Here is a 12,985-nt window from a genome sequence, read left to right as displayed (position 1 = left end):
AAACTAGCGATTTTGGGAAAACTGTGAATTAGATTAAAATTAGAATTAGAGCTTATCGATAATTCTAAATTAGATTAGAACTAGAATTACCGCCATTTTGCTCTAATTTGCCCAACTAGACAACTAGAATTATCTAGTTGTCCAAGTCTGGACTCATGACATTGATTGACGAGGTACAGTCTGAAAGTGAGGACGAAAGTACAGGTAGTCTTTACCTGCCACACTTAATACCGCTTGGCGTGCCACCGCGCCGTTCGCTGGTTTTCTACAGAAACGTATACAGAGACTGGTGCGCTAGATTCTTTGATCTAGTAGACTATTTCGAACTACCTCCTAGAGAAGAGTTCATCGAAGGTGTTTTGCCTAGAGACATTGCCGTGCAAATAAGTTCATTCAATACCAACAGAAGTTATATCACTACAACGTATAGCTTCAATCAACTAATCATCAGAGATCCAGACGAGGCTGATCTTTATCACGATCTATACGCTATACGCAAGTTTACCAACATAAGCACGGTGTTGCTAAGCAGGTTACGAAGGACATTTACTACACCTTTGTACCCACATACTCACGAAGGGTAAAATTTTGTGCGTCCCATGAAAGTCCACCAATGAACTTTTTTGCGTCATTGTCTTCGGTGGCATTGCTTAAGGCGCCCTCATCAAGTTGCTTGTCTTCTTGTTTCAGGTTTCCGAATCCGATTTATAGTTTCGTCAGTAGACAGAAACCGGCATTTCAAAACACTGAATGTTTGCCACCTGGTTATGCAGATGGCAATATAACTTGTCATAACTTGATATTGTAAATAAATTGATCTCAATGTGAGGATTTTATGTCATTGTGTGACAATTGTCTACTAATTTATACGTAGCAGTTGACTATCTTTTAAGGTAGTGTGTTTTCTTTTTAAGAAACCGTACCCCAACAGCGTGCAGTTTTTACCCCATAGTCGTATAAAATCGCAATAATTTTATTGGCGTCACATCAATAAATTTGACAATTAAAATTATATAGTACAGTATTGCACATTTTTGAACGAAAACGAATCACAAAAAATCTGATTCAATTTGCAATTTACCCATAATCAACACAACTAATTCTAGAAAGTATTTTAATAAATAAAATGGTGGGTGCAAAATTGTCTAAAACTTAAAACCAGTACGCAGAAATAGGCTTGAAATATGTAATAGAGGAGAAGACAAACGTTTCTGCAGCTGAAGGTCTAAAAACCAAGTTTAGCCGAAGTTTCTGCAGCTGAAGTTGAAAATCAATCTCAAGCCAAATTTGATTTTGTTTTTTGCTGTCACAAATGTGTTACAGCGAACGAAATGAACTTAATTATAATAAAGATCCAAATCGCCATACGTCACGTAGCTTATAGTTTTAAACTGATTAACTATACAAGTAACAATAATACTATTGCACATTTTTTTAATAAGCTCATTTACGCTTTGTTTTACTATGTACGAATTACACAATAGTTTCTAAGCTTAACCAAAACCAAAAACACAACCACAGCAAGTAAAAAATCTACAACTGAGAGCAAGACCACTGCCTTCAGCCACGCAAATGTTCATCCAGCAAGTGTACCGCATATTAAATACAGGCTTTTTGCATTGAAAGCAGTATTGTGACAAAGAGTTGCAAGTGAACCAAAATTGCGACCCAAATCCAAAAGCACGAGGCCAAAACCCATCCTAAAATCGACATCTTTCAAACAATTAGGTCCAAAAATCAAATTCCTACATAAAAGTTGCGTAGTGTGAAGTTAGGCCCGAATAAGGTCGGTTTTAGTTTAACTTAGACACAAATTAGATTCGAAAACTTTGCTCAACTTACTACCCTGCCGTGAATATACTGCAGTGCAAATAAAGTTGTGATAAAACATGGGATGTGGTAATTTACTTAGTTCCAAACAAAACGTTTAAAAAGTAAATCATAAAACTACTGAATATTGTCATAAGCGCTTCCTCTCCAAAAGGTAAAATTCTGGTTGTCGGGAAACAATACGGCTTATCTACCGATAGATCATACATATGTGACGTAATGATATAAGGGCCTTGAAAACAAAACACTTCAAGTTTGGCTAAGGCGTCAATATTGTCACAATCTTGCGCAATGGTAAGCGTTACGCGAAAGCGTATTTCGCTTAAGCACCTCCGCAGGGGCTAATTTGCCAAGATTGGCCATAGAACCAGCCCTGAAGAATATGTGTATATATATTGAAGCCTTTGCAAAAGGGAAATGAAAGTTAGTTGAAAAGAAGTAGGCAAAGATGCGACGTTAAGGTCATTGGTGAGCAGTAGTCGTTCCCGAGTAGTTACGAGTCGAAGTCTGCGCGTCAGCAGGGGCGTTGGGAAGCAAGTTACTGCTTTCAGTTGATTCTGGTTGCGGTCTTGAAACTACAGTTGTATATGGGGGTGGCGGTTCCTGTATAAGTAGGTTGTGAATGAGAAAGCTGTGGTAATGACAGGCTTGCTTTTTAGTTCAAGAAAAACAACTTGACAGTTTAACAGAAGGTTTTAAATCAGGGGTACGTGTACCCCGTAAAGGTTACGAAGCACCAAAGTGGAGGAAACGATATAGGATTTCAGAGCTTGTTTTCGCTTATTTGTTATCAATTTTTTATAATTTCAGTATAGTTTGCATTTACCGCATAACAGTCATAAAACACCACTGAATATGTAAAAAAGTTTTAATTTTACTTAAGAGTGTTATACCATTTATCACAATTCAATTTAAATCTGTCAGTTATTGCAAATTATGGGTGCGAGAAAATTTGATAAGCAGACCCAAACAGGCCTATACCAGAAAGCACAAAAACCCAAACCCCCCGCCCTAAACTTGATTTTTATGTTATAAAGTAAGACCGAATAAGACCCGAAAGTTAGATTAACCCAGGTGAAATCAAGAGAAAATTGTAGAGGCAGGCCCGTATCAATCCCATTTCATATCAACCGCCGAAGCCCAAACCCTCCCCGTCTTACAACTCCGTTTTCATCAGGGCATGCATATATACTTACTAAATAAGGAAGATTCTGTGGTGGATTCGGGTCCACAGAAGTCCCAGTAATCTCAGTGCTGGTTGATGGGGAGTAAGGAGGAAGTTCCACTTGGGGGCGGTATGGCTGTACATATGTTGAAAGCGATTAGATAAGCCAGGTTAAGTTTATTTCGCTTGCTGAAGGAAAACATACGACTGTAAGTTGGCTTAAACCGCTGCAGTTATGCCGTCGTTAGGTTTCATGATCTGGGCATAAGAAATTGAGGTACATTATGCGGTATTTCTTTTGAGAGAAACGTTGTTTTTTTTGTGCACAAGTCGTGGTTTCTTTGTTTGCAGAACCGTCGCCAAGATGCTTGCGACTTGCTGAACAACAAGTTTATTTGATTAATTTACTCGCAAGTTATGACCATTGGGGTTGAGGCAGTTTTTCGGCGAAACTACAAGGAAGAGATGGATACTGCCTATTGTGACATCACAGATCACGTTACGCCACAAGAAAGTTTGGGACAGACTATACAGTTGTCTATGGCAGCGCTTGGTATTATTATTTTTGGTTCCTTAGATATACAGTTAACTATAAGTTCCACATCCATTAGCTCTGGTTTAAAACAAAATCAAGGCAAGTAAATGACACATTGTGCAATAACCGTTTGTTACAAATGTAAATTGACGTGAACCTTGGTAATATCTATTTGGAAGACATCGAAGAACAAACAAACACATTTTCGCACCAATCGTATCGATATAAGAATGAATTTGAATGTCAAGTATCACCAATTTTCTAATAGATGCTCGGGAAGGCATATGTAAGTCTTTGTATCTACATTCAGATTTGGTCAGTTTTTTTCTTGTCAAGTAACTTTAGTTTTGCTAGGGTGTATCACCGCTTTATCTTACATATACCAGCACCAGATGAGACAAAGTTAAATAGAATACCGCCAGTAAGTTTAAAGTGAAATTTAAAACATGTAAGATATCACTATCTTTTTGCTATGAAGTTTACACTTCACCAACCTTCAACAAACAAACAATATCAGAATCGTAATCAATCATGGACTGAGGTCCGAATCCGAAAGTACAAGCCGGAAAGCCGCCCCAAATCATACATTTGTAACCGACCAAGCCCGATTTAGGCCCCAAAATTGGTGAAATTGCAGCACAATCAACCTAGTTTTATTCCAACTCGAACCCTAACCCGATGCGAAAAGCCTCTGTTTCTATCTATTTTGTTATAGACCACCATAGAGTAAAAAAAACCTCAGTACCCTAACGTTTACACTTCGTCAAGAATCAACCAATTAGCAGCATATAACGGAGCTATAACAAACATAAATACCAGAATTTTAAGTTATTTTCACTAAAGCCTGAAACCGGTCCGAAACTGACCCGAAAAGCCCGGACTGACCTTCAACTTTAAACAAATACACATATTAAGATACCGAAAGTTTGTTGAAATTGCTCCGACCCACCTTCCAAGCTTCTTCCTCGGAGTCTCTGCGCGAGTATCGACTGAACCTTCGGAAGACGTTGAATGACGAATTTCTCCTTAAGAAACCACCGTAACCGTCGTTGTTGCTGCTGCAGTAATATCCACAACACGAGAAAATTGCCGTGATGACAACAAATGCAACAACCCAAAACCCTGCGCAGAAGTAAGTTTCTTTTTATTCGCACAAGATATAATCTATTTTTTTAATCTGTGTAAAAGATAAACCACTACATTGATAGTAAATTAGCAGCACCAACTTCAGTTTAACAAAACAAAAGAACCTCGTGGAGCACCAAAATTTAACATATTTTTAATTGGGCCCTAGTTTAAGTTTTAGTTGTTTCATTTTCTACGGTTTTAGCAGTTAACTTTTTTAAGTGTATACATAAGAAGAAATACTTTGTTGATTTGAAACAGAAATTTAAATTCGCATTTATACTGTGTGTGGTTAACTAAATTTTAGTAGAATTTTGGATTAGTTTTTTTTGTGTGGGTTAGCTGGTATTTAGCTTACTTGAGTTTTAGAATTTAACTGACACTCAAGACAGGGCAACAAAACCACAGCTGAAACGATAATGTAAACAGAAACTTACACCACACTTTCCATATTTCCTGCCAGCAACAGTTTTGGTAGTGATTACCACAACAGTACGCCGTGATACCTGAAAGCAGATATACATAGCAATCAGCACGATTAATGATCGAATTCCGGGGAAAATAAGAGCTTGCGAACACTTCCCTGTTAAATGTTTTCTGTGCTGGCAAGTAGCTACCCATTAATCTTTATTGTGTAATTCAGTATCACGAGACGATAATAAATCAGCCCATGACACATCCGCGGTAGGAAGTCACTTAGTCCGTTAGAGGCGGTGTTGAAATTGTGTTACTTTCTTAGTTGCATACGATTCAACTTTTATGCTAAGACTATACACATGATGACTCTAATTCGTTTAACTTAAAAATGTTGAAGATTAAAATGTAGTAGAATTTGTTAACCGATTGATCTTGTAAAATTGGATGTTACTTGCTTATACAAAGCGGTGGTAGAATTTGGTCATAACAGTTTTGTAGGCTAATAACTTATTACACTTTTTACGATTTTTTGGCGTAAAAGTTCGAGTTGATGCTTTAGTACTAAGACTTCCTAAAAAAACCAACAAATATTTTGTCATCCGTTTTTAGGACATAAAACATTGATTAACAAAATGTTCGGCAATTTGTAACTAAATAGCATCTGATCATTGCGACCTGACATTCACATCAGCCCAACATTACCGCACAAAATGTATTTTTTGCAAGCAAATTATTATCGCCAGTAGTTGGCGCGCTTTTATCGATCACGTGACTTAGCTTTACATATTTTCGGCATCTCGTTGATGCGTTACCCTCTTGTTAACAGCGCTTTTACAGCAGGTGGCAAAATTATTTTTTAACTGTTCACAATTATTTTAACTTTTATTTCTTGTAGCGCTAAATTTAAGCTCATCGGCGATACGGTGTGTCAATTTAAGTGACTCTGTTAGGACTAGTGCCATACGCAGTGGTGGGATTCAGCCGGTTCGCACCGGTTCTATAGAATCGTCTCACGAAATTTTATGAAATCAGCGAACCGGTTAGCATTACTGGTTACTGCCAATGGACTTTTTGTTGCAAAACCGGCTGGAATATATGACTTTTGTGACAGTAACGACTGACAAAAAAATTAAATCCCACCACTGGCCATACGGAATTAAAATCTAAGTGCATATGCAGATATACGACGCCAAATTCCATTATATTGTGAGATTAAATGTTTACGTCATATCTAATAGTTGTTTACGTCGCTTATGACAGCGGCTAACATTTCACGTGTCGAACTCTATAAGCGCGGTTGCGGCAGTAGTACGATGACGTATTTGCCTACGTGGTTTTGAATGGAACTTATGCCACGCCTAGATTTGTCCATGTCAACAAAATTGCTTCTGACACAATATACAACTTTCGAGGTTTTCAAGAAAAATATTGCAGTTATTACCAAGGTGAGCAGTATAAAAAACTAACCCTGATTCTACAACTTTTGTTGGCATAAACCGACTTTTTGTTAAAATGAGTATAAGTCGAAAATGTCATTTCTAATGTTATTTACAAGTGTGTCTAATTATGGATGCAAAATTACCTATATAAAAAAAAAACGATTAAATTATTTTTAGTGAATAAAACTTTGAGCATTAAAACTAAATTGAAATGTTTTTGTGGGGATCTTATGATAAAGTATAAATATACTAATACTATCCAAAAATATGGCCAAACTCGACACTGTCGTTACACTTGCTGTCATAACACTTGTTGAATGAAAATAATAACAAACACTTCAGTGAAATATAGAGGAACTGCCGCTAAAGCGAGTTTGTTTAAACCCACCAGGCAGTGTTTTACAAGTACGTTGTCTAACTTTTGTATGGAACGGAATACTACACTCGCGCAAATTCTCCAGCAAGTCAAAACTTGGAAATACATTTAATCTTATTCACTGTCAATGGAACATGCATTGCTTTATTAATAGTGTTTTAAACTATTCAGCAGGTTTTTATAATATTGTTTGGATAAAACAAGCAAGCAACATTGCAAAAATACACTTATGGTAAGTTCTCTCAAGAAATATTCTTTCAAAATGGGGTATCATTTGACTAACAAACTTCCCAAAAACCAACATACAGATATTACTAATTTCTATAGTTTGCTGAAACACACTATTTTGGTCATAATGAATAAGCAACTTACCGTAGCAATATCTGAGGGGGTAGCCGAATCCAGCGTCACATACTACGTCGGCCTGTAACAAAGACTTCTTTATTAAGATGCTGTTGAAACTTTCAGTATTTTAAGGTAGTTTTACCAACTCTATGATGAACATTGTAATCTCAGCCTAAACATAGTCAAAAATATATCATTCGACCAAATAGCCTGATCATGTAAATAGGGACGTCAAATTCAAAGTTTATGCCTTAACAAAAATTAAACACCAAAAAAGTCGCTCGTTTTTCCTTGTTCTGAATCGTTATACTTATCAACGAAATAGCATTTTAAGAGCGAAGATTAAAACGCAAATATTCATACACTAGAAAAATAAATGACGACGAAACAGTGCTTTCAAATCAGAATTCTTATTCTTACAAAAAATTACACATTTAATCAGTGACCATCTACATATGATGCCCACTATTGCGCAATGGTTCTCAAACTTTTTACATTTTGTTCAAGACGGTCCCTTTGCAATTATTTCGAGGGCTCGCGGTCCTTAAGCCTGAATGTGTATTTCAGAAAAACGAAAGTTGATTGCAGGATTTTAGCTGGTAAAGCACAAATGCGCATAACAATGATCCAAAGACTAGTTGTGACGTCACAGACAAGACCAAAACATTACGATTGTGCGCGAACAGTTTCCTTTTTGTTAGTTGCAATGTCATGCAATAAATGCTATTGTTTTGTAATGGAGTCTATCGATTCTCAATTCTACTTTGATTTGAACTGATTCAGAGGCATAAACTGACGCCAAATAAGGATATAGAAGTACTTTTTGCCTCAGGGACCCCTAAAGGACCGCGGACCCCAGTTTGAGAACCGCTGTATGAGCGGAAGATCTTGTAACAAAAACTAAATGTTACACTTCAAAACAGCAATAAATATAGGATGTACAGTAAGACCCATATCATTACCTACCATGTGCATTCTAAATTGTGAACTTGCTTTTGTGAGTACAGCATTGCACGTGGCAGAAGTTTTACAAAAAACTTTTTCAAAAAACACAAAGTTCTTTGCCAAATGGCCGTTTTGTCATTAAACGTCACCACGCGCTTCCGTTACCAAATTGAATGCAAACTTACTTGGTGAATCCACGGTTACTGGCAATTTGTCACAACTTTGTGATAACACGAGCTCTCGCCTACCTTACCCCACAAAAAATAATTTAATACTAAAACTTCCACATTGTCATAATGGTTCGTAACTAACGCTAGTGTTCTCACAATGTTGTGGTCTTTAATCCTACGTGATTTTCCATGAATGTGCCACTACAGAAACCAGAAATGTTTCATAATGGAACCGATTTTATTTGTATCAAAGTCAAACAATTTTCTAAATATCAAAAAGCGAGTAAAAATATCTGGCCGTCACGCAAAACAGTTTAGGGCTTTAGTTAACGTATTTTTAGCACTACACATATACGCTTTTTCGTCCGTAAAGATTGAAAATAAAATCAATCAAAAATACTTAAAAAATTGCACACATACAAAATGTGGACTATACGTGCTATGTCTTAGGGTCAGAAAAAAATAGTAAGTTTTTAGTGGGAAAGTTTACCTATATAATGGTACTATATATTACAGTATACCAGTAGAATACATTGTAAATGTATAATTTCACTACATAAGTTCTTTGGGAGGTTTCAATTCACCTAAAATATCAATGTGCGTTCTTTCGTGCATTTTGTGGTGGTGATACTAATTAATCATGTAGAAAAGCCGGAAGTGGGCCCTAGATCACTTGAAAATGTGCGCAACGTAATAATCGTTTGAAAGAGGGGGTACCCAACTTGCGATCGACTGGTCGGTCACAAGGCGATTGCAAAAGATCCATAAAATAATTTAAATAGTTGTTTTGTAACACGTTTTTAAAGAAGTTTACAATTGCCGCTCATTGCACTGCAAAAAATATCCATACACAAACCACGATAAAAACTTAAAACAGAGGTTGGAAAAATGCAAGTTATGCTTTAAAAATAAACACGTTTTGTATTATAGTTTTGTGTTAATAAAAAGCAAATTTTTATTAAAGCTGTTATTCAAGTCCGTGTCTTGTGTACCTAAGTTTTGTGTTATATTGCTAACTAAAACGGAAATGGAAAATTATGAGAGTTTGATTACTTCAAAAGTCCAAATGAAGTCAAAAATTGTGGACACCCTGGTTTAAAGCACAGTACTGGATGAACATGTTTGCATCGGAATGCAATCTGAATAATAATTATCATGGACAGTTTACAGATTACGTAATGCCCGTTTCTCCCTGCGAACAACCACTAACCGGTTCAAATCGTTACGCAGGAAAAGAGCATACAGCATTACATCCCGCTATACCGCTAAATATAGACGTTACGTCAGGGCAAGCAATCTATGTGCAGCGAAATGTATTTTCAACTTAGGAAAAGAAAACTTTTAAAATAGGAGCAGATTATGGTCGTATATTACCATGGCAGAAACTTGGAAATGGACCCTACTCGTTTGTATTGATGTAAAACTGTCGTTTGTTAGGCCAAAACATAACTACTTTGAAGGGGGGTCCAGTCAGCACCCCTCATTAATTTTCCACTATTGGCGGCTATAGCAATGAAGTTTACTTTTAAACCATCGTGTGATCAACTTACCTTTACAAAATCAACGAGATAAAATATCCACAGAATTGCACCGAATCCGCTTGAAATTTGGCCAAATTTCATTGCAAATTACATTTACATTCAAAAACTATGTAACAAAAAGGTACCTGGAATCACAAACTGTAAATCAAGGTTGTTCTCAACGACACAAGCGAAAAAAATGACAAGACTTTATCTACAGCGGCTATACTGCTTTTCAAAACTTTCATCGAAATACATTAGCAACATAACGTGTTTTATGAACAAGTACAGCCACACAACGCAAAAAGAACAAACAACTGTTATTGTCATGCAACCTCCAACTGTATTTGACAATCGGGTTAATCACGAACAGTTTGAACAGTAAATCCATTTCTTGTGACATCACAAAGCAGTAATTCTTTTACAGTAGCTTATTCGATAAGCCTCGTTAAGACGGAAGGGTTGCCAAGATTACAAAACCGAAGTTTTTTGGGACAAAAGCCATGTCGCATTGCAAAAGCATTAGTCATGAGCATTAGTCTGTCATGATCTAAAATCGTTTTGTTTTAAGACAGAGGCGTAACAACGCCTACAAAGTTCGGGAATAGCCAAAAATATACATTGAGGTTAAGTAACTCACGCAAATCAACATTCATTAATTATTGCTTGCTATAGCAACGTATGAGCAAGTAAAGCTTGTTTTCAATGCGAAAGTGTTAAAGCATATACATTGGTTGGTGTTAAACACCTTTAATATCAACTGTTTGTGTATCAAGTCAATGCGACTCTATTAATGCCCTAGTTTTGTAACTTTACTTGTGACAGAGAACTCTACAAACTGCTAATACGTAACCCACCGGGCATTTCATACTTTTACCACTGCGTTGCTGCTTGAAAACTCTACTTATTTCCAAAATATTTAATACCATACCAGTGTTTTTTAAGGTGTTTTGGGGGACCGAAACGGTCCCCCAAATTTCTCCAGCGGTTTCCCAAAATTAAATATGGCTATTTTTTGGTATTAAAATGAAACACTTGCGGTCTCTTAAAACTACTTAGCGGTCACCCAAACCAAACTTTAAAAAAAACCTGACTATGCCGAAGAGACGGATTAGGAAACAGTACTACAACTTGGTTTTATAAACGCAATCCGGTTTGCAAGTTGTGCACAAATAGCCTGCATGTGTGCAAAGGCAATTAATTTTGAGTACCCATCTTAAATTACCTTTAACAGAATGGAGGCTAGTGATTGCCCTATATCACGTTCAAGGTTGCGCTAAATAAAGACTTCGAAAACACTACTTATCAGCTATTCCTGTTTTTCACTGCACACTTTAAAAGTTGCATTGTGACATACACATTTCAAATTGCATCTGTTTTCTGGAAAAACTTTGGCTTTTGACGTGGGATAAATTTCTGTGCACAATAGATTTTAACGAAAATCGCTTTTTCATTGTCAATTTTTAAGTTTTATTTTACAAAACTTGTAATATTGTAGCGTTCCAACAAAAGTCGTAAGTTTTTGGCAATGATAGAAATTGGTTACCAGTTTGAATGGCAAATGTTATAAAGCCCACAAGTCTAAAAACTAGCTTAAACTGTAGGCCAAACTTGCAAGTGTTAGCTAATAGTTACAAATCAAACTTGTAAGAAGTAATCTGCAAGGTTCAGCAAAACGGTAAAAGCCGTAGATTAAACACTCTTGTATTTTAGATTACACCTATAGCATCACCTTGGCATTGACATCTTATCAGCTGTGCCAGCACTTTTTGTAACTTAAAACGACATGTTTATAACAACTGCCTTTCGATACACTGTAGGCAGTATCAGTAGTTACTCTAATCTTCACTGCTACTGACTGTTTTGACATCGCTTATATACAACACCCAGTCTAGCCTAACTTTGGAACAACAATACAAGCAAGCAGGCACTAACTAGTTGGTCACACAGGCAGGGGAGGAAATAATTTATCATGACAAAAGCTGGCACGACTAAACAATGCAGCAGGAAGACGGCCCGCGCAAAATAAGCCTCCTGCCCAAAGGGTGCTGTTCAAGTTGCTGGCAGTTGACTAACTTTTGGCATCTAAAGGCACAGTTTTCAAATTCCACTTCTTTATATCATCTGTTAGCTTCAGTATTTCATCTCCTAACATTTATAGCTTTGGAAACATTTAGATCTATAATCACCAGAATTTAGTTATGATATGATTGTTTATTTGTATTGATGGGGAAAAAGAGAAAACTGCTAACGGGCAACGAAACAAAAGGTGGCCAAACCTTTAAAACATATCATGCCGAGCGAAATTTTGAGAACTTGCAGCAAATTCGGGTGTGTCACGAAATCATGCAAACCGGAAATACCCTTCACAAACTGAATGATTAAATTTGAATATTTTGATGTACTGATGCTTTTTTGGTAGCAAATTTTGGAATCATTTCCAATTTTAGTATGTTTTGACACAGCACATAACAGCTGTGCTTGTATAAGATCGCTTCACGCCTTGCAGCCGCAAAAATCTAATACTTAGCTTATAGACTAATTCAGGGGTGGGGAACCTACTTAGCACTGCGGGCCGCATGAATTGCACAATATTTTCGGGCGGGCCAAACATTTTGTTAAATTCCGTGTTATAATATTATAATACAGGTTTATCACTTATTTCGACTAAAAATAAGAGTTTGTCCATTCTTTCTGGAATACCCTAGCTCCATTATATCGATCTGTCTTTTTTTCCAAGAACATGTTTAAAATACCAATATAAGGATCCACGCTAACAGCTCTAAACGCAATTCGAAAAAATACACCACATGACAAATGATTTGTTACTGCAAGGAGAGGCAATCGAGTGACTGTTACGTCACAAATAAAGCAAGTGGTTGAATGTGTAGCAATTTTTAGAAGTTTGGCGTCATAATGTGGATGGGGAGATTACCAGAAGTGTCGAAGTCATTTCAAGGACATATTTGTACATAAAATTTTTATTGTTTTTTATACTATGTTGTATACTGTACCTATACTAAAATATGTTGTATACTAAAATTATGTTGTATACTAATATTGTGACGGGGGCCACATTAAAAAGGCAAGCGGGCCACATGCGGCCCGCGGGCCGCAG

General features: G+C 36.7%; 1 protein-coding gene across 1 annotated transcript; it reads right to left on the bottom strand.

Annotated features, from left to right (window-relative positions):
• Positions 1-957: 957 nt before the first annotated feature.
• On the bottom strand, positions 958-10,015 carry LOC145234005 (uncharacterized). Its single transcript, XM_080098772.1, has 6 exons — positions 9,898-10,015; positions 7,260-7,311; positions 5,093-5,161; positions 4,480-4,652; positions 3,027-3,131; positions 958-2,433 (listed from the first exon to the last, which is right to left on the bottom strand). The coding sequence occupies exons 1-6, from the start codon at positions 9,967-9,969 to the stop codon at positions 2,293-2,295; spliced, it is 612 nt and encodes a 203-aa protein (XP_079954898.1). The 5' UTR covers positions 9,970-10,015; the 3' UTR covers positions 958-2,292.
• Positions 10,016-12,985: the final 2,970 nt, after the last annotated feature.

The sequence above is a fragment of the Phallusia mammillata genome, chromosome 6 (genome assembly GCF_965637545.1).
Source record: "Phallusia mammillata chromosome 6, kaPhaMamm4.hap1.1, whole genome shotgun sequence".
Taxonomy (NCBI): Eukaryota; Metazoa; Chordata; class Ascidiacea; order Phlebobranchia; family Ascidiidae; genus Phallusia; species Phallusia mammillata.
This window is presented reverse-complemented; position numbering and strand designations above follow the sequence as displayed.

What these genes read in the sequence shown, in the direction of transcription:
- LOC145234005 (XM_080098772.1), bottom strand. Translation starts at nt 9,969, where the DNA reads ATGAAATTTGGCCAAATTTCAAGCGGATTCGGTGCAATTCTGTGGATA. An exon ending in CCCCCTCAGATATTGCTACG is followed by an intron (nt 5,162 to 7,259) that starts GTAAGTTGCTTA and finishes ATCTGCTTTCAG; the next exon opens with GTATCACGGCGTACTGTTGT. An exon ending in CACAGAATCTTCCTTATTTA is followed by an intron (nt 2,434 to 3,026) that starts GTAAGTATATAT and finishes CTACTTATACAG; the next exon opens with GAACCGCCACCCCCATATAC.